General features: G+C 37.4%; 1 protein-coding gene across 8 annotated transcripts in view; it reads right to left on the minus strand.

Annotated features, from left to right (window-relative positions):
* Positions 1-1175: 1175 nt before the first annotated feature.
* LOC114690471 (fibroblast activation protein alpha) overlaps positions 1176-22678 on the minus strand; it is an 86142-nt gene continuing 64639 nt past the window's right edge. For 5 of the 8 annotated variants that reach the window (XM_037204832.1, XM_037204831.1, XM_037204829.1 and 2 more), the window contains 9 exons: positions 19830-19928; positions 19298-19367; positions 18353-18547; positions 13601-13655; positions 4995-5094; positions 3811-3875; positions 3238-3310; positions 2892-2965; positions 1176-1516 (listed from right to left, as the gene is read on the minus strand). In XM_037204832.1, coding sequence (XP_037060727.1) covers positions 1412-1516; positions 2892-2965; positions 3238-3310; positions 3811-3875; positions 4995-5094; positions 13601-13655; positions 18353-18547; positions 19298-19367; positions 19830-19928 — 836 coding nt within the window. In that variant the 3' untranslated portion in view covers positions 1176-1411. Of the gene's footprint in view, positions 1517-2891; positions 2966-3237; positions 3311-3810; positions 3876-4044; positions 4055-4994; positions 5095-13600; positions 13656-18352; positions 18548-19297; positions 19368-19829; positions 19929-22678 lie in introns of those variants that run through there. The other 3 variants (XM_037204830.1, XM_037204834.1, XM_037204833.1) reach the window with 3 other exon arrangements.

Genomic DNA, 22678 nt, shown 5'->3' on the forward strand with positions numbered 1-22678 from the left:
TCATCTTGTTTGTAACTCTTAGGCAGAGTACTGCTAGGAAATGCCTACTGGTTTTTCTCTTCTCCCAAGCTGGGAAACAATGAAGACCCTTCTGGGCTTGCTTCGGAGACTGTGCTGTGGAGAACTGAAAGTCAGGGGCATTCTCTGTGGCCCAACACATCAACCACTCTGTGTGGTGAGAGAGTCTTCTGGATGTGTAAAGTGCCTTCCAGCTCAAGTATCTACTCTGCAGTCCTGTCTCTGTGGCAAATAAGACTGTGTGGTGAGAATGAGAAGGTTTCAAGACTGGGTAGTAGAAAGGGTTTGGGGATGAGAAGTGTCTGAAAAATCTAGAAAATACTGTGACCTGTGAACCTTCAAGTACCCCATTCCTCGCTTGGATTGGTTTTTCCAACTGTAAAAATGAGAAGAGTCTTTGAGGACATGGAACCTGTAACCAGAAAGGAAGACTTAAATTTGGGGTAGAGGTGGAATACCCAGGGTATTCGCAATCCAGAGCTGGGAAACATAAATGAAGTGCCCTCCAGACAGTGGCTTAGTGGATGCTTCCAAATTCGTTCCCATGTGTCTGCTGGTATCATGGTGTGGCTCTTTTTAAATTCCCAGGCAATCACAGAGATGGTAAGCTACCCAAATGTTCTAATTGGTGATAGTCATTATAGCGTTCTGGTCTTTGAAATGAACTTTAGAGTGTACTATTTCAGAGAGCTCTTACAGATATAAAAAATTTCTTGTTTAGAGATTGTTGTTCATTTTAGTTTTGTTGGTTTAACTTAGTAATCTAAGGTAGAGTTTATTACTAATTCTACAGAGATTCAAAGTAATATCACTTCCAGATTTAATGTATTTCTTAAAAGGAGGCTTGAACCAAAAGTCTTTATCCTTACCTAACACATTTGGCAATGTTGGGGAGAATCTTTGGAATTAAAGTTAATAAACATTTCTTGGAGGGACAGCAGAAAGTGCAGACATCTCAGACTTGATACACTTCATGTTCTGAACTGTGCCTTTCTGTACTCTGTGCTCAGTATTTGGGGTTCTCATCACAAAACCCCCAAATGGCATCTAGTTTATCCTCATCTATGACCACCATACTAGTCATGTAGTTTTCCTGTAGAAGCATTTTCCACAGTAGAGCGCACAGCCCAAAATTAGTGCACACAAACGACATGACGTAACTTGAGCTTCTGACTTTATTTCCCCCAAAGTGAAGAAGAGATAAAACATTGTGTCCAAAGTGAGATGCGTGGCTCCCTTTTTCTCTTCTTTCCCAGAGTATAAGAAAATGTAAACAATATTGAGCTTGAACTTCTGAGCCCTCCATAGTTATCAGCGGCCTTTACAATATTCACGGTCCAAGTCGTCCACGTGAAGCTGTCAGATTGCAGTATAGGCTAATACCCGCATTGATTCAGTCGGATAAAGAAAAGCATTGTTTGAGGAAGTGGGTCATGTGGATATATAAGTGGTTTGTGGAGCCACGAGATGAGATGCCATGGTTCTGGTCAGAATACCACTGCAACAAAAGGAAAGAACCACGTTTCATTCCTGGAGCTACAAAACATGTCTAGCTTTGGCTTTCTTGTGCTCTAAAATCACAGTAAGTTTCCTAATACTTATGGAAGATTATTTTAAGAACCCTTGAATAAATACAATCGTTTGCATGGAAACATTTGGAGCAGGAAAAAGTAGAGTTCTTATCAACATCCAGTGCTGGTTTATATTCTTTAATTGTAGGTTTAACATCCTAAAGGATGAGCTGTTTTAATGACCAGTATCCTGGGGATTAGAATCGAGAGTCTTGGGTCCCAGAACTGGTGCATTGGGTCTATTACTTGGGTTCTTGGCACTTTGGTTTTTCATGTGAAATGTAAAAACACTATATTTAATTTTCCCTAGGATCATGGTAGCTCAAAAGTTCAATGAAGCTTTTGGCCTATAAATCTAATTCTCTGTTTCAGAAAAATCCATCATGTAATATACCACATATAACCATAAATACCTTTTATAGTACTTTAAAACATCGTTGTAAAAGAAAAAAGAGGGGATGAAACATAACTTTATACTTTATTGTTGGAGAGATTCAAGTAGGATTATTGACTTCATTGCATAACAAAGGTTATGATGTAATGCTATAAATTTACTGAGTTCTTTTAGAAAGTCACAATAAACAAAGGCCATAAAGACCTCATCTCACTTCTTGTAAATTATATTTTAAAAACATAAACTTCCAAAAGCTAAGGAACTCCCTTCCTGAAGTCCTGTCCAACACAAGCAATTGAGGGAGAAAAAAACATTTACTGAAGCCGGGAAACCGCGTCTACCAAGGACTGTTCTCACTCTGGGCCTTATTGATCCTCTGATCCCATTCTGCATTCTTCTTGCACCTGGAATGCATGTGCCAGGCACTGAGCACACACAGATGAACTGATTCTCTAACTGAATGGAACTGTGGAAATTCACTGAGATTCTGGTAACATTTTGCAAATGCTTCTTCCTGAATAAACAGAACCTTTTAGCTGCTCTGTGACTCCTAGGTTCTGTAGGAACTTGGATGTATCTACACTTATGCACACAGGGCTGCGGAACCATTAGATATTTGAGCTGTTTAATCTTGTAAATTACCTTATTTTATATGATTCCGGTCATTTTATATGACATAGGTGATTTTGGCTTACCTCCGGCCCTTAAGAAGATTCAGAAAAAGTCCAGGATTCATTTACTAATATGCTGCTTTCTCTACTCACCAGCTGTGTTTTCAGGTTTTACCAAATAAATAACGTGTGTGTGTGTGTGTGTGTGTGTGTGTGTGTGTGTGTGTGTGTGTGCAAGACCTTTCTTTTAGCTTGATGGACAAAGGGCATGAACAAGGGTAAAACAGAATCATGTACCATGGCCTGGAAATCCACTTGTGCATTAACCAAAGCTTTAGCAATCTGTGCTGAGTTCTGAAAGTGCACATTATCTGCAACAAAGAGAGAGAGGGAGAGAGAGTTAAAGTGCTGCTAAACACCAGAAAGCCTAGAGTGACAATGTTCTGCCTGGAAATGAACACCAACAATTATCTAGTCATGCATCTGACATTGTCAGCAGCGAGTGATCACGCTCAGATATGGAAATGTCCCTGACTCTTAGGTACTGACCCTGAGCACAGGCATAGGAAGATGCTTAATGTTTCTTAAACAAAGTGATGCTGGCTCAGTATTTTTATGTGTAAGAGTCTTGCTTAAACCTCACCATCTGCTGTTCCGTGGATGAGAAGATAGTCTACATTTCTGAAATATTCTGCTCTTGCCATCACAGTTGAATTCTGGAAAAGAAGAAAAATTAACATTTTAGTTGCTGCAAGTTCTAATAGAAAACTAGCTAAATCATTGTGCAATGGACTTCGCACCAATACTGAAATTATGTATTGCTTTGGTTGATAAATATTTAAGAGTCAGAGCAACACATTTTCATCATCATTTGCATTACTTCCATCTGATTCTTAGTTTGAAAAACTGAAAGTTTATGTGTCATATGTTACATATGAGTGAGACCTTAGGCATAAATGATGCCCGCTCAAGCTGTGTAGGCATTGGGGGTGGGGAGGGGAGATGAGGAAAAGGAGGTTAGGGAAAGGAGGATGGTGACAGAATAGAATCCCCAAAGACTACAATTTCATTCTAGTGATGCTTTCCAGTTAACAAAAGATCATAATTTTTGCCTGGGGATCCAGAACTGAATCTGCAAAACTCTGAATCACTGTTTTAAAATTACTTAACACATTTGAAATAAATTAGTGACCTAGATGCAATGGGAAATGCTTACTTTATAGTGCTCAAGATTATCATCCTTTGTTGGGAGGCCCATGAATCTCTCTGTGTAGATAGATGCTATGAAGATACATCAGAATATGTTATTTCCACTTTATACATGTCATTTCACTACCTTATATAACTCCTCCATTAGTAATTGTGCCCCTGTCCTCCCATGTGGAGGCACGCTCTTGTTTTACTTGATATCATGGTTGGCCTCAGTGAAGGTGTCCTTTAGGTAACTCACCTCAGTGGGGCTGGAGAAACAATGCAGAAAATTATAGAAACATGAGTATCTAAGCATTTCCTTTCACAGGCTGCTCTTAAGCTTCTTCACATACTTTCCTTGGGGGAATGTTGAGATGGGAACAGTCTCATTATATTTTAAAATAAACTGCAAAACCCTCCACCTCTAGTCCCTTCACCGGTGTCTTGTTGCATCTGGGATGGAAATGTGTCTCCCAGGTTTACTCGGCTCAACATCATACACACATATTCAAACACACAAACACACACCTACCTTTCTGAATAAAGAAAGATTCCTTGTAAGGCATGAATGTCTCATTTTTACCCCAGCATGGGAAAGAGAGTCTATAAAAAGCTATTTTTTTAAAAAATTTTTGCACAATTATTAGAGTTATTTTCAAATAATCATTCTGTATTGAGGTTAATCATGAAAACAGGCACACACAGGAATGCATACTTCCCAACTACACACACACACATATATACACACACACACACTCCACACATGTGTATTTTTTTCTCTGACTTGTGAAATAAAGGAGCTGTGCTCCACAACTGTAGTGTGAAGGTGAATTCCTTGGCCCCCAGCCTGACTTTGCAAAAGATATGCTTAAAAGCCATCATTGCTGGAGTTTATGTGCCTTCAAAAACAGAGTTAGCTCTGGTGTTAAAGATTTCTTTCAACAGGGGCTCAAAGTTTCTGGGACAAAATAAGATATACTGGATTTCTGAAGAATCCTTCTCTTAAGATCTAGAAGAGATCTTAACCACTAAAGGTGGTTACAGCAAAATAATAATGGGTTACATGAACAACCTCCTTTATAGATGATGTTTTCCCCAGTGATGCTGGGGGTGAACTTTACCACATAATTTGTTTTCCTAGCAACCTCAAATATAGAGTAATTATGTGTTAAATGTTTTCATGGCAACATTTATGAAATGTTTCCATACCGTAATATTCCCAGCTGGAGACTGGAGCCACTGCTATTCCACATTTGAAAAGACCCGTTCCGGATGCAAGGGCCAGGGATGAAACATAACCTCCGTAGGACTGTGGAGACATTGCTATTGGTCAGCTCCAGACATGCTCAGAAGCTTCTCTGTGTTTTTAAAGCGAATCTACTCACAATAAAGATGAGGAGAGCTGGGGGTATGTGTAGAGTAGCACCCCAGCGGCAAGCACCAATAGTAATTTTATCTCTGATAAATCAGGAAAAAGTTAAGGTCCTGATCACAACAAACCCCTGAAAACAGGATAGGCAAAGTTTAAGAGATAAATGAAATTACATGGTTTCTATAAAAAACACAAAATCTGCCCCCCCCCCATTTTTAGATCTTTCTAACTAGGACTTTGTTAGAAACAAAACAAAACAAAACAAAAACAAACAAACAAACCCCCCAAGCATCTACTGGAAAGAGATGTACAGGAAGAGGAAACTGTTTCCAAATGCAAATGTATGATACTTTCTCAAGCTCACAAAAGTCCTGTGAGGCAGAATTGGTAGCTCCGTTTTTACCGCCTTGATTACCAGGGCATGGCTGGAGTTGGTGCTGTGTAGTGAGTTACACATGCTGTTTCGAGGCATTCTGACACAGCAGCCCAAAAGAAGAAAAATTGTTGGTGTCTTTCAAAACTTTACATTTCTTTTTTCACATTTCCCAAGAATGTAAAGAAATACTAATGGAGACGGAAGGGCAGAGCTGGGAGTAGTTTAGGTCTCCACAGAGACTTATTATTCCTCAAGGAATAAGGGGGCGTTTCACCCTGCACACAGAATTTCCATGTGACTTGGCTAACTGACTCTTTTCAAAAATGTGAAGAACCAAATAGGATATCACAAGGGGGTTTCATTTCCTCTTGGAAAGTAAATCTTGCCTGTACAGATATGCTTGGAAGAGATGCTCCCCTGGGAACATGGACTAAGTTGTCCCCTGGAATGTGGGCTAAAAGCAATGTTCACAGGAGATGAGAAAGTCTTCCTTGTGCTTTTTTGTGCAGGGACACTTGTCCACATCACATGGGACCTTGTGACATCCCCCCCACCTGTGGTCAAGCAAATCATGCCTCCTCCTAAGCTGTTAGTCTTTAGACAGGAATGGGGGGTGGTTGGAGCAAAGAGGGGCCAATGGGCCCACTCTTAACCCACGAAATATAAGGAGTTGGAAGACCAGCTAAGAATCTTGTTGAATTCAACAGTTAAATGAAGAATCCTCTAAGTAGTTTGTGGTTTTATGTTTCCATCTCTGGGGAATTTTATTGAGGGCCTTTGGCTGCAAAACCCAGAATAAAATAGGCTACTCCAATTATACCATGGCCTCTTTTTTATTATATTTGGAGGAGAACTAAACTAGGTTTTAATAGGGGAAAATATATTTTAAAAGCAGAAGGAACCATTTGGGTTTTAAAATCACTTCAGTAAGTGAAATTCTCTATATGATTTGAAATTTCACTTATGAAAATAATTTGCTTTAATTAGTAGGACTGTAGGAACTGCTCCTAGATGAAAAGGGTCTCCTCCCTCTTTAATTTTAATTTTAAATGAGAGCAGAGTAAACCTGAGAGCTTCATTAAATACTATTGTTTATGATTTTATTGGAAAAGAGCATTTACTAAAATAATAACATTGGATATGACCTTTCCTCTCCATGTTCAAGAGCAGAGAATAGCGTGGCATGACATTGAAATTTCTACTACAAAAATCTTCTCGAACATTTGTGTTCAGAACCTTAGACATTATTAATATGTACTAACTCAGGATTAGGTTATAGGACCATGTTTAAATAGATTTTTTTTTCCATTTTCAGATAGAATACAAATATTGTCTAGGAATTAGTGATAGCAAAATCATACTGTATCTACAGCACAGCACGAGAAATTCAGGCTGTAAGTGCCTGGGTGATTTGGAAAAGCTATTCCTATTGTAGAAATGAAGAGGGGAAAAAAACCACACTGACTTTCTGTGCTCTCTCAGGAGTGGGGTTCCTAGGCAGAGTGGGTGGCTGCTGTAAGAAAAGAACCCACAGAGCAGATTGGCCAAGAGAATTCTAGAATTGTGTCCTTTGCACTTAGATGCCTTGCCATTTTGTTTAAATGAAGGATGCTTTTAAAATCATTCCTGGAAGGGCACAGAATTTTAAACAGGGGTATGGATGCTCTTATTTAAGCTATCTTACACATTGGGACATTTTTCCAACCAACAATAACAATAACTAGCTACCGCTTATCAGGCTCAGGAGTTCACTCCGATGCTCTTTGAGGTCCCACACCCTCTGTCCCATCCTTACCTATCCAGTCCCCTCCCCCCCTTGCCTCTCCTTTCTCCCACTTTGTTCCTTGGATCTCTTGTTGTTCTTTGAGCTCTGGAAATGGGATCTGGCCTCAGGATATTTGCAAATGCTGTTACTTTCTGCCTGGATAGCTCTTTTCCCAGGAAGTACCTGTCCTCACACCTTATTCTCTCTGCTTCAGGTCTTAACTCAAATGTAACTTCCAAAGAAATCTAATCATGCAAGTATACTAGCCCTTCACTATCCCCCTTTCTTGTTTTATTTTGTACTTTTTAAATATCCCTTATCATCTCTCAACATTTTGTATTGTACTTATTTACTTTCTCTCCCACTATTCTCCAACTTTGTGAGTAGAGAGTTTTGTTTATTTTGTTTATGGATCTATTCCCAACACTGGAAAAAAAATGGCCGTATATACAGGAGGGATAAAGTACATATTTACTGAAAATAGGATTCCATTGTTATCTCCTGTGATCCCTTCAGTGACCATGGGAAGAAACTGCAGATGCATTTCATAATGGGGTAGCTGTAGCTCAGAGTAAATTTACAGTGGCTGTGGAGTCAGTAAAAACCAGTGCTGGGGCTCAAACCTGAAGGCCTGTCTCAGCAACCCATGACATTTCCTGTTTTCCCACACCAGGGCAACTTCTTCTGGCAGAAATAATATAGTCTAACATGGTCTCTCATTAGAAGTGTATTCATTCTACATTTACATCATCCTCACATAGCAATTCAAATTGCTCATAATTAGTCACTGCAAGAGCAAGGAACTAAGATTAAATAATGCACTGATGCCTATTCAACACCACCTGGCTAGATCTATCCTAACAAAGCAAATCCTGAAAATGTAGCTGCTTTTTCTAATAGTTTAGGCAAACCTCTCCCTGCTCCTGAACAATACGAATATTGCTTCAGTTTTTCATTGCAGTCAAGATTTTTAGCACTATTGATGATATAAGTTTTCTGGAACAGTGTTGAGCATTTCAACCTCACCCTATTCTCTGTCCCACACGTGAATAGCCTTTCTCCAGAATAAAAACCTAAAATGTCTCTAAGTATTGCCAAATATCCCAAGCACAAAATCATCCCCATCAGGAATCACTACAATGAACAGGAATTTCTTAAACACCATGATGGAGACATAGCAGACATTTAGCAACTGCCTAAAATGAGAGCTGTAAATCTTTGGTTATATGATTCAGTTAATGAAAAGCAGTGTTGAAAATGCCTCTTTCTCCTTTAAAAACAAAACAAAAACAAAAACCATATCTTGGAAGAAAATGTAGGATTTTGAAGCTTATTTACAAACCAATTGTAAAAAGTATTTGTCGGGTTGGGCATGACCTATTTGATGGGCCACAGAAATACTTAATATTACATAGGAGACGATACCTTCCTTCCTGATATGGAACACTAACACCTGAGCAGCCATTATGGTCATTTTTAATGACTTCCTCCTTCACATCTCCAGTTTCCAATAGGCTCTGACTTATTCATCTGTAAGGGAAAAGACTAAGGCCTCTTTCCAACACCTGCCTCTCTGCTTTTCTGCAGGCCTTTGCAATTTGTTTCTAGTGTTAACATTCTAGCCCCCTTTCTATCCTCAGACCTTCTATTCTAAGACATTGTCTTTCTAAGACACTAGTACAGTAATATTATTAACAACAATAGCACTTCTCAAAGAGATGTCCATGAAAACATCTGTTTTCATACTGTCAATAAGTGTTGAAGGAAAAAAAGGAATAAATAATTGTGGAATAAAATATATTTGTGTTAAAGATTTTTTTTAACAGTTTCTTTACTAGTCTTCCATGGGGCCTAAACACACTATTGTAAATAAACATCTATTTCCCATACTGTTAGACCATAGAATTTTTTCCTGAAAAAAAAAATCCTCATATGAGTGGAACAAATTTTGGGGGAATGTTAAGGTATAGGATTAAATTCGGTTTAACCAAATATCAGAGATGCTTGACATGGCATCATATTTTATTAAACATTCGAGAAAAAAAAGACTGAGAAAAAAAGATACAGTCCATTCTCACAAATAACTTGAATACTTGTGGGAAAAACCAATAGCCTGATAAAGCATGCCAGTTACTATAAGAAGAGTACAAAGCGTTACTGCAACACAAAGGTTGTTACATTGAGCTGGGTCTTCAGAAACAAGTAGTTTTCCATTTTAGAGAGAGGAAAGGGTGAGTAATGGAAGAAGTGCATGGAAGTGTTACCAGGAAGTTTATAAAACCATAGGGACAGGAAAGTATAGCCATTGTTTGGCTACTTATAAAATCTGGAAGAAAAAATATTGAAAAAGTAGCAGGAGTGAGGTTGCCAAGGGCCTTGTATACAAGACTACATGTTCTTTATTTATATTGTGGGCACAATGGGACCCTAAAAATATATATAAGTAGAAATATACCATGCTAAAAATTGTGCTTCACTATAACAACGACCAGCTAGGTAATGCGTTCCCTTTGTACAACAGAGGAATGACTGTTACAGAATTAACAATCTTCTGATTTGATTTGAGGCTCATTCCATTCTCTAGGCCTGCTCAAGAGGATGTGACTAAGAGGGTCAAAGGGTGGGTTCTACAACGGTTGTCTTGCTAAATGGACATGTTATCTGACATGCCTTTAAACATGATGTTTCTGCTCACAGATTAGCATGGCTCTCCATGTTTTGTCATGGAAGCTTTCTTTTGGAGTGGGCAGTAATTAATGTGGAGATTCACAAGTCCTAAGAATAAAGACAAGTAAGTGCCATTTATATCACTTCCTTCAAGGCTCAGAGGTCGTTGTAGACTGGATGAGAAGACAGAAAAGATTTAAGATACCAAGGATGGGGATAAGTTGCTGACATGGACATTGTGTTCATGGTCTCAAAGTAACTGCGGTGAACCTGAACAAGATCTGCACAGGACTGGGTTCATGAAACCTGACCCTCTGTGAGATGTTCAGCAGTTAATAATTGCTAGGGGAGGGGAGTCATTTTATTTAGCGGTATAGCCACTGAAATATTGTCCGTGTTATATCATGGTAAATACTTGCCCACAACTCATGCTCATGCAAGCAACCTTAATAAAAATCAGTGAATCAAAAAACAAAACCAAAATTGCCCCACAGGGCATGCAAGCATGAGGTAGGCTTGTTGGGAAAAGGTTTTGGAGGGAGATGGTGGGAAATGAGAGAGGATGAAAATGTTTGTTGTATAGATATATAAAATTGTAAAAGAATAAAAAACAAACAAAAAGCCTTAGAATGACATTTTAAACAGCATTGGAGTTTGTGAGGCCTGACCAAAGTTGACAGTTAAAAAACAGTTAAAATAACTTAATTAGAAACTGTCCAACCTGAGATCATAGACTCAAAGCACCAGTATTACTTAGAATCTGGTCAGAAAAGCAAACTCTGAGCCTGAGCAGGTTCTTTGGTTGTAAGGATCTGGAAACTGTGTTTTAACAAGTTTTTTGGGTGATACATATCTTACATTTGAGAAGTTTTGGTTTAATGACTCATGAAGAAATTGAAATCAAGGTCATTGAGGATGGCAGTAGCTACTTAGCTGTTAGAAGTGGCAAAAGAACTCACTAATCAACAGAATGTTGGGCTCAGGGAGAGGTTAAAAGTAAGAAGTAACTCTTCTGAGCTTTCTAATTTGGATGACTCAGTAGATGAAGGTCTTTAATAATGAGGAAGGCTTTTTTTAAGGTTAGTTTGGAGTAAGTAAAGCTCAAAGCCTATGAAAGTCATCTGAAGGAGAGATGACTGGTAAGCAACTGAAATATAAGACTCAGAACAAAAGTGGATGCAAGTGGCCAACCATCACCATCTTCGAGACCACAGCGTTTGCTCAATGACCTACAGAGTACTGATGGATGGGTTAAGGCCACACTCAGAAACATACTAACATTTAGAGAACTTATGGACTGCGATGATCACAGAGATACAGAATGCAAAGAGCCACACACATTCCCCTTCACGTGGTCTAACAGGATCTTGCTATCTGATGACCTACTTCTCCTGACATATCTCCAAACTTTTCTTCATGATTCCTTAGACTTTCAAAGTTTTAATGGATTCTCGACCAACTCACACATGTTTCTTTGCTTTATCAAGACCAGGATAAATGTGGTCTTCACATTCTGGAATGCCCATTTACTAAGCTATTTTTGCCTATCAAAGACACTGACTCATTTCCAACGTCACCATTAGCTCTCACAGTCACAATGAATGACTTTTCTTTCTGTTGTTCTGTAGAATGAGTTATATTTCTTGATAAGCCATTGCTTTTCTATTCTCTTCCTCCATATGAGGGTCTAATCTATAACTAATTCACCCTTTCATCCATAAAGAACCTAGCGTGAGGGCTGAGGATGTGGCTCTGTTGGTATAGTGCATGTTTAGCATGCATGAAGACCAAGTTAGATCTCTAATACCACATAAAACTGGGAAAAGTAGTGCATGTTTGTTATCTCAGCACTTGGGTGGTGGAGTCAGAAAGATCATAAGTTTCAGATCATTCTTGGGTATATAGGAAGTTGAAAGTTAAGCTGAGATGCATGAGACTTTGTCTGAAAAAATAAAATAGATTGCTTAAGACAGGATCTAGTTGAGATATAATGATAATTTACAAGGATGAAGGGATGAATGAGTCAGAGGTCAGATGAATGGGTTAATAAGAATGGAGTTGTCCAAAACTTGAAGAACTGATACAAAATGAGGCTTAATATTATGTCTCTTTGCACATTGTTTCCTCCAGCTGATTGGGATCTACTCAGGCATGGCAGGCATTGGCAATCCACTCATTGCTTTCTTCTTTCAAACATGCTCTCCCAGTCTGCTTCATGATCACTGCCACATGAGAAAGTAAGCAGTGCAGGGAGACTAATATACTATTTCTTTTGATGGCATTTACACAATTTGATATAGTAAGAGTCTCTTATTGAAGGATTCTGGGCTGACATGGATGTGATGTTGGGTGATGTGTGGGATTTCAATCATCCCACATAGAAGAGTCTCTACCAAACTAATACATAACCATATTCTATAAATGAAATGGAAAGTTCTAGCTTATGGTTACTCAGAGCCCACAGCAAAAACAAAGCATAGCTCTAAGCAAAAGGTTAATGATTATATATATTATTTGTTTAAAATGAGACTCAGTCAAAAATTTGCTTTAGGAATCTCACAAAAATGGATGGTAGGAAAGGTCTTATCTGAACTATTCCCCTATTAAAGTATTTCACTTGTTTCTACCCATTTCAATCTCACTCTGTTTAGATATGTAACATTTGATAGTTTTAAGAAAGACCAAGTGGCTTGAAATAACAACTTTCTCCAAATTCCTAACAGCCCTTCATCTGGTCACTGAGCTGGGAGTCGAGCTGGTTCCTGCAGATTCCTTTCAATGCTGTGTTTCATTCTCTCCATCTTGTGCAGGCCTCTCTCAGAGAAAACAGCCAAGAAAAACAACCCAAGCACAACCAACTACAAACTGACTTTCAAATGTACAAATTCATACCAAAAAAAAAAAGGGAAGCAGGGAAACTTCTTTGAAAGGTAATTATCATAATTTATAATGGGCAAACCTAAACTCTCTTCAGTATCTCCCTAGATCGTCCAGTGGCTTCATTGCCCACAGTTAGTAACTCCTGACACTTAGTTTTGTGTTTATTTTCAATAAATACATCAGTCCTCAAATGTGGGAGAGTGTCATCTCCGTGACCAATAGCTAGGTAACCAAAGAACACTTTTCTTCAAATTAGCAGAAGTTCACATTGGGTCTACTAGGAGAGTCTGATTGTCCTCAAAGAGAAATATCTAATAGCCCTGGTAGGGCTACACTGAGTTAGATACTAATCAATTTCTACACTGAAAGTTCCTATCATTTCAAACCTTAGCTTAGCTTTTCATTAAAATGAAATATAAAACATACAATAAACATTAATCCCCAAATCAGAGAGGCAACCAAACCTTTGATAGGCATAGTTCAGTTCAGTATGCTATAATTTAGCACCAAAAATTAAGTAAAAATGTGTCGATTATGAGTTCATTTGTTATACAAAGAATGAATTGAATTAAAGAAAGGAACAAACATTTAAAACCACCACTTCAGAGCTGCTATTATCCAAATTGACTGTTTCTATTGACAGATTAAATTATGTTGCAACACTGACATTTCATAAAAAACCTTCTAAGCGAACACTTCAGAAAACGAGGATTACCAAACCGAATAACAGGCAGGGAACTTATAAAACAACTCACCCAGCCCCATATGGCTATTCTTTTTTCATCAATGAAACCCATTTCTATGAATTTTCTAAAGTGAAAGAAACAAATTTTTAGAATTTTAATTGTGTACACATGACATTTACTTCATTACACAAGCATATTTAATCCAAAGATTTAATAGAAACGCTCCATTTCTTTGTTTAAACACGTGCATAATAAGGCTGCATTTACAAATAATTAAAATAGTATTATCATGTTGTCTGCAGAGAATAAAAGGATTATCTTAGGCCCTGTTCTTCATCTGTAGTGATCTCAGGACCTCAGGCCCAGTGTTTGAATCGCGTTTTCAAAGCCTGCCCTCAGATTGCCCCATTGGACCAACACAATGGCTCCATTGAGCAGTACCAAATTTCCAAATCCTTGGGTCTTGGAAAGGATTTTTGTTTCATTGCCGATTCAGTTTTTATTAAATTTGTATCACCTTATTTGCTTAGTTGTTGATGATTTTAAGTCCTATTCAGAGAAAAATCCATCCTTCTTGTCATTCATAAACAGGAGCCCCCCAGTTTACCATGGTATGGACAATTATGTGTATCCTTTAAAATGTTGAAATGATTTGCTTGACTCCATCACATTTTCAAAACCTTTTGGTAATACTCTTTTCTTTGGGAATAATGGACTATAAGAAAAGTAACTTTTAAAAGTCCCAGGAAACCTCTAGACAACACAAAGCAATGTATGCCTGTCACCTGTACCTCAATTCTCCAGTATTCCAGAGAAAATTAGACTTATTTGGAGAAATGGGTTGATGAAGCATCAAGAAAATTTTAGAAGCAGAGAGAAGGAACAAGAGAGAAAGAAGGTGTGATGGAAGTGGGCGGGCTCTAGAGAACACCACAATAAGCAACTGGAAGGGAGGGACCCATGGTGAGAGCCCCAGAAAATACAGCAGTGTGGTCTCTGGTTTCTATGAATGGCTTTTTCATGAGTTCTCCGGAAGTAGAACACAAGCGTCTTCTGTTAGTTGAATAATGAATTTCTCCTTTTTTTTTTTTTTGTTGTTGTTGTTGTGTTGGGGATTGAACCCAAGTCTTTAGGTAGACTATGCTAGCTCTCTACCTCTGAGCCCTTTTTGCCAGCTCCATAGAGTTACTTAAAAGGATTTTATAGCAACCATTTCTCTCATTACATCGACTCAGCATGCACGTTTCTGACGCATTGAGGAGTTGGGCAAATGCCCGGGACAAACAGATGGGAAGAGGCCCCGTTAGTCACAGCTTACCCGACACGAATTCTGAAGGACACTGAGTGTACAGGGAAGAAACGGAGGAGTAGCGAATGGAAAATTGCTACCTGTGTGGAAGCTGATCAAGGGAAAGTGAACAGATACGAAAAAATATGTGGCCCTTCAGCCATTCTCCCACAAATTTCAAAACCCAAATGAGGGACAAGAAGGTTCACTTTCTTGTTTTTTTAAAAAAAAAAGGAAAAAAAAAAGTCTGGCTACTGGTGTTGGAAGATGGTCCTGAGCCATAAAATTGCTCATGATTTTATGATCTCCCAGAAGCTAACAGTCATACTGCCTTGCATCTGGGGCACAAAGCAAATAACAACAGGTGATACATGGGAGCAGGAAATTCTTATCCACGCCCTTCCTAGGTGTCTTCTGAAAGGATGACATTTACAGGAAATGATAGTGAGGTGGTTAACATGGAAATGAAACATTAACACTTAATGTGGCAGGACTAGGTTAAAGGTTAGCTAGATAATATGCGCCTTTCGAGATCAACAAGGCTCTATAAATTTCACTTCCAAAATCTCCAAAGCTTCCTGGAAGGTTATCAGAAAGAATTGATAATATGGGTTAATCAACACAGACACAGTAACAAACGAATCAGATGTTTTTCTCATCTTAGAGGTTGACTGAACGTCACATTATTTTTTTTTCCACATTAAAATGACTCTCGGCTAAGTGTGTCTTGAATCCTAGTGATCGATTATACTATTTGAGAAATTTTCTTTTGACAACATCTGTAAGTGTGATAATATATTTTTTCTCATGCAATTCCTTACCATTAACCCTTAAATTACATAAAACTAGAACTATGAGAATATAAACAATGCCGAATTGACTCTAAGTGTGTGGAGATGACCCTATAATCTCTGAAATTTTATGATTTTTCTTATATGTGGCATTTTTCCATGGAGCCTGAAGAAATCATGTTTCCCTTTCACCAGTGTTTGTGAACCGTCTGTCTCCTTAAAGGCATTCTCATGTATAGACAAGCTAGGAGGTTGTATCGGCCTATTCTTCCTCCATTTTTCACGTTGTTTAAATTTGTTAGCTTGGCTTGAGTCATAATTACTGCTGTTTCAAACACACATACATAGTTTTCTGTTAACATGTAGAAAATTCACCTATGTCAAATTGTATAAGAGATTCAGGGAAAACAACTTCATTTTTGGGGTGATTTGACAGCGACAGTCAGGAAACCCATTTTCTTGGGTCAGGTGTGTGGTGTCTCGTTCCTACAACACTTCTTAGAGAGACAGGGAGCTGGACCACCATCAGGACCATCATTATTCTCTCTTTTTTAGCTTTTTTGTTTTCCAGGGATCAGGTTCAAAGGCCTCTTTTATGTGTTGGTATTAATGCAAAATTGATAGAAGGTAAAAATTATAGCTCTGTGTTCTCTATAGTGAATGCTAGAAATAACAATTTTCATTAAGATCCGTGTATGGGATTCAGATCTGTGCTTTTACTTCCTTCAATAGAGGACATTAAGAATTCATTTCTTGCTGAGTACTGTATTTCTGATGCAATGGCTTAAGTACCTTGACATATTTTTTTTGGTGGTGGACTGTATGATTATGATGACTTTTTTAAAAAGATTTATTTATTTATTATGTATACAGAAGAGGGCACCAGATCCCATTACAGATGGTTGTGAGCCACCATGTGGTTACTGGGAATTGAACTCAGGACCTCTGGAAGAGCACTCGGTGCTCTTAACCTCTGAGCCATCTCTCCAGCCCCGATTATGATCATTTTAAGCAAAAGCCAAAACAAACACCCTTCAAGGCCTATCAACCTTAGGAAACATTTAATGACGAAACAATGGTTTATAATTTTTATCTCCATGCCTTTGTGAAGTCTTTGTGGTTTATATTTCTTTGGCGTTTTGCATAGTTTTAAGTACTAATAAAGAAGACTCAAGATGTACCTCTAACAAAACACCTGAAGAATTTAATCTAGAAGGCTGACAAATGTGTTTATACTCTTGACAGGGCACATGAATGCCTGGAAAAACTAAGTTGAGGATTTAGCTCAGTGGTTAAGTGATTGCTTAATACTTACAAGATTCTGGGCTTGGCTTCCAATACTGCAAAAATAAAAATAAAAACAGACATACAAAAGCAAAATGCAAAGTTCTCTGCTACCCCAGTGAAGTTCATTTTGAACCATTTCTCCACTGGACAAAGTTCTTCCAAATAAATTAATAGTAAAAATGTCAAAAGTCTGGATCAGTGAGAACTGCACAGCTCCCAAGAAGTGAGGGGTTAATTATAGATTTTTATGTTGTTTAACAATTTAATCATTAATTTACTCTATTATATTACAATTGACTGCTTTAATCGAACACACTTCATCTCTACATAAATGACTATTCACTGAATGGAAAAAACATTGGAATACAATGAGTGATGATTGCCTTTCTATTCTTAAAATTGCTTACATAGGAATCTAAACTTTTCTGCTTTGATTAGAGTCAGAAATACAAAAAAAAAAGTGCTGTCTGGGCCTATAGCTTAGCTGTTAAATATAATCTCTTTTGTATATGTTGATCAATATTGCTAATAAAACTAGCACTAAAGGGATAAAAGAAATATTCTAGTGAATTTTCTAAATTGCCCTTTCTTGTGACTCAATGGTCAATCATAAGTTGTTGCATGTAAAAAATCATTTGTATCTATGAATGCAACCAGCCAGCTAGCCAGTAGTTTCCAGACTGATAAACTATTATTCACCAGCTTCACCTACTCACACTATGGCAATGGGAGTCCAGGGAAATCCTGTATAGTGTCCCCAAGTACAGTAGCATTTTTACTGACAACATTCTCTAAGATTCAAGAAAGATAATAGAACCATAAACTGTGGTTAGAAATATAACTGAGGGAGAAAAAAATTAGATCTGTCTTCCTTCTGAATATTTTCATAATATTACTTCTATTATATAAAAGCAGGAGCTTTTCGTCAAATGAAAATTGGCAAATACCTTCATGCTAGTGTAGTAAAAAATGACAGCAAGTTGAATCACAAATGAATTCCCAACGCCTAGAACATGTAGTGTGATGGAGGTCTGAATTATAGAGTGGGACTGACAGTGATTGAATACATTCAGATATTTGACTTATTGAAGATTATCACTAAAGTTATGTAATATTTTTCTTTTTGCTTTTCCAAATGTGAGCCATGGTAAGAAATAAAAATGCATTAGAATGTCTCACCTCTACCCAGAACTTTTCTTCACTTTTATTAGCCCTTTTCCAAGAACAAATCTCCCCATATTTGGCCCAAAAGATCCCTCTATAACTAATAACAGTTTTGTTCCTAGTCAGGAAACTAGACCCCAAAAGAACCAAGTCATTGGGAATTCAAAACATGATTAGGCATGTAGCTCAGTGGTAGGATACACCTGCCATGTTCAGGGGTCCTGGGATGAACTTCTGCTGTGATTGTGCTACATTTATCGTGTGGGGACAGTTTGATGAGAAGGTGCTCACCTGACAGCTGCTATCTGGTCCTCAACTTCATACACACCCAGTTTTCGATACACCGCATACAGGAATTTGTCACCTTGGAAAGCAGTGCCTCGACCATCCACCAAGGCAACAACTATCCCCTCCTTACTTGCAAGATAAGTTATCCAATTAACAGCAAATATAGACTGTACACTCTGGCTGCAGGGACCACCATACCTAAAGGAAAATAAAAAAAAATTATTTCTGCATTTTGTATAAAACCCAGTTTCCCGCAGCAGCCTAGCACTGACTCTGACAATTCCCAGACCAATTATGTGATAAAATTTCCAATATCAATAGCATTAGAGCTGGCTCTAAATCAAGAAAAGACCAGGCTTCCCCAGAGGTTTGCTACAAGGAAGTTGTTTTGGGACACAGCCTCTCCTATTCCCCAAAACGGATACATCTAGGGTTGGCATTTCAAGGAATATGTGTGGGTTTTTCGTCATTTCTGCCACCTGCCACTTGCTAAAAGCAGACATAAGATATACTAAAAAAAATGCATGGTGTTTTAAGCAAATTGTGTGTAGGTCAGCACTGATTTTGGGTGTGATTCCACTAAATGTATTCCATTCCTTTATTTCATTTCTAACTCAATTACATAAGATGTTAAGATGATTTACACTATTTTTTTTTTTTTTGGCTGCAATCTCTCTATCTCAAAGGTATTCTGACACATTCGGCAATTTGCCATCCCAAGGAAATTCAACACAACAAATATAGGCAAGTCCATCTCAAATCTCAAAACTCCCTCGATCTATTTTAAATAACCATATTTTATTTACTCTGATTAGTTGGGGGAATATATAAAAACAGCATCAATAGGAACTGTTACCAAGGAGAATGGTTCTTTCTATTTCATAAATGTGTATTTCATCCAACATATTTTCAGTAAATAGTTTTTACACTAAAGAAAATATTACATACACTTGGATTAGCAAAGGGTACTTCTTTGATCTGTCAAATTGAGGAGGAAGAATCATCTTGTACCATAAAGCTTTGAAAACAGAAAAAGAGAGAATAATTATTTCATCACATGTATGCTATCTTTTATTTTCTTTAACAATACTCATCCTCAAAGTGACCCATCGCAAATAAATCATTAAGAATTAAGAACATATTTTAAATTGATTTAGTTACATATTTCAGGTCTAATTTGCAAATGACTATAAATCTCAAAATACTTTTCATTTTAGAATCATATATTCTAAAATTAAAATTAGATAATGTCTGTTTTTAAATGTCACTGTTGGAAGGGAGCTATGAAAAAGTAGATGACCAACTGTATATACAATCATATTATAATGTTTAACAAGTCTAAATATTGTTACAGAAACGTTATTTTAAATGAGAGCTTATATCACATGGCTTGTACTATAACATTTACGCAGTAATTTTTTTAAGTGAAAGAAGTATTCACTTTCACATCTATATGTGAGAAGTTTTTAAAAGATCTTACTAATTTCACCATCTTCAAGCTTCTTAATTTCCTCTGTAGGCAGCTGGATATTTTTCAAAGCATTCTCCAATTCTTTGTTTTCTTCCAATATTTGTATTTCTTTTAAAAAATATAATGTTCATCATTAGTTAATATTATCTGCATAAATAATTTCTTAAATTCCTTCAGTGTGTGGGTGACCCTGAAGTGGTTAAGGGTCTTTAAGGAACCTCATGTTGGCAATCATAATGCAGCCATTAGTGCCTATATCAGTGTGTGATGACATCACATTTCTATCAGTGTCCTTTAGTGATCCTGACAGTCCCGAACACTTCCAACATTTTCCTGCATGGTGACGGCACATGCCTTTACTCAAAGCACTGGAGAGCCAGAGGCAGGCAGATCTCTGTGAGTTGGAGGCCAGCCTGGTCTACAGAGTAAGTTTCAGGACAACCAGGGCTACACAGAAAAACCCACGTCTCAAAAAAAAAAAAAAAAAAAAAAAAACCAAACCAACAAACAAAAGGCCCATTTCCAGCATTTTGAGCAGAAACATAAAAGCAACAATGCTAATTTGGTCATGTTTTCCCATATCGAACTGTACTTTTCAGTTTGAAGCCATGTACCTGAATAGGTGATACTTCTTTAAAAGTTGACTAAAGGGATGGATCATTGACCCACCTACGTGAAATGGTAATATGACTGTAAACCCAATGGATTCAGTATGAGGAGTTAAACATCATTTCTGAGATTTTTATATTTGTATCTTAACCTTTTCCTGTTATATTTGATTAACATAGAAATTTCCGTTTTTTGAAAACAAATTGCTGTGTTTCAAAAATCTTTTCCCCAAAATTGTCACATATCTTAGTCAAAAAACAATACACAGTGTTGTTCTGTCTCATATCTGAAAAACAACCTAAAAGATACTGTTTATAGTCATGAGTGGTGGATCCTGCCCATAATTTCAGTGATTTGGAGGCTGAGAAAAAAGGATCTCTGTGAGTTTAAGGCGAGCTTGATTTACACAGAAGTGAGTTTGAGATTAGCCTGGTCTATAGCTTAAGACCCTCCCTCAGAACAGAACAAAAGCTTCTGTTCATACTTGAACTCAGTTACATTTCACACTTTAATATTAGTTTCAAATGGAATAAATCAGTTGATCCTCTGAATGTCATATACTGGCAATACATGTCAATGGGTTTATATTCAGAAAGCTTTTTAAAATAAGTTTTAATTTGATACTATCATCTTCATGAGAAAAATTAGTCTTTCATACAATATGTAGCTAGATTTCTTTTTAATGTGAAAGGGAGAAGTAGATGACTTGTGAAATATGGCAATTGCCACAAAATAAATCCTGAAGATTTTTGTTTATATTCATTTTTGAAAAGTGGTCACTGAAGACAGTGAACTGGAGACTTACAACCACTCTGTTTGCCAAACCACTTCCCGTACAGTTCTCTGTTTTTGTATGCTCATGGCATTTTGCTCCAAAATGTGTTATATTTAATCTTAGCACACATAGAAGTGCTTTGGGTATGATTTATATAAAAGACATAATAAGTTTCACATTAGCTTTGGGTAACCCATCAGAAAAGAAATACTCGTGACATAATAGAAGTTAAAACTCACAGAAGTTAAATGCACAAATCTGAGTGAATCCAGCCCCTACCCCCTTCCCTTGTGTGGAGTATGTATGTAGAGTTCTCCAGAAGAAGCGAACTCTGAGTGAAACAAGGGTATAGAGGGGGTGATGGACTCATTGATTCCTGTTTTTGTTAACTGACTTACAGCTACAGGAAATAGAAGGTGTTATCATATTGTATGATTTTTAACTTTATTGCCATTCTGTTGTTAATTTTTGAACCTTTAAATTTTATGACTTAATGAAGTACCAGTTGGATTGAAAAGCTAATCAATACTTCTGCTGTTAGAATTGTATTCTTATGAATAGTGAACAAGAAGTTCTTCTACCTCTTAAAACACAAATAGAATTTCCTAGGCTATGGTAAGAGTGAGAGGTGACATCTGGACTCCTCCATGGGGTTGTACATTATGAGCCATCGATTTGTCAGGGGTGGTACAGTCTGGAACATAGTCTTTCTTCCCTTCACTTATTGTTGTATACTTACTACTCATTGAGCTCACTGAGGGTCTAATATCAGATATGGAGTCTGTACTCCATATGTTTGTAGATACTGTATTTATGACGAGACTGAACTGATTTTTAAAAGTGATAGATCTTATATTTGATTTTTGTTTGTCATATAAAATGCTGTATTTCATATTAATTAAATTTTGTGAAGAATCTGTGGGAAAGCTGTAAGTGAGGTCATTCAGTTACTTCGTTTAATGAGAACCTGAGATGCCCAAAGCAACTGATTCCAAACAGGCCCTTAGCGTTAAGTGTTAGCTCTTCCGGGTTTCCATAGTATCTGATTCAAATATAATCTGCTGTTTTTACTTTCCTCATGGCAAGGGAAATGAAATCCATTGTTTTCCTGAAGGCTTTCAAACCTTCACAAACCTACCAGTGAGCTCTTCTTACTTTCCCATGAAAAGAGATTAAATTCTTCCTATAGTTCTGGACCCCACCCCTTCCCAATTTCTCAGGGACTTTCTTCTTCTATTTCTTGGGTCTTGTATGGTGCAGGCTATGTATGTAGCCAAGGCTAGTCTGAAACTTCTGATCCCCCCCCTTCTTTTTTTTTCTCTCTCTCAAGTGTTGGGGTTACAGACACATGCCATGTGCTATGCTTAGCATTCTTTAACCCCCTTTAGACTCATAATTTCTTCAATCAACCTTCAACAAATATTTATCGTCTTACAAAACATTAACTGTTCCCAGCTAGTATCCTACCTTTCTA

Source organism: Peromyscus leucopus, chromosome 4, assembly GCF_004664715.2.
Source record: "Peromyscus leucopus breed LL Stock chromosome 4, UCI_PerLeu_2.1, whole genome shotgun sequence".
NCBI lineage: Eukaryota > Metazoa > Chordata > Mammalia > Rodentia > Cricetidae > Peromyscus > Peromyscus leucopus.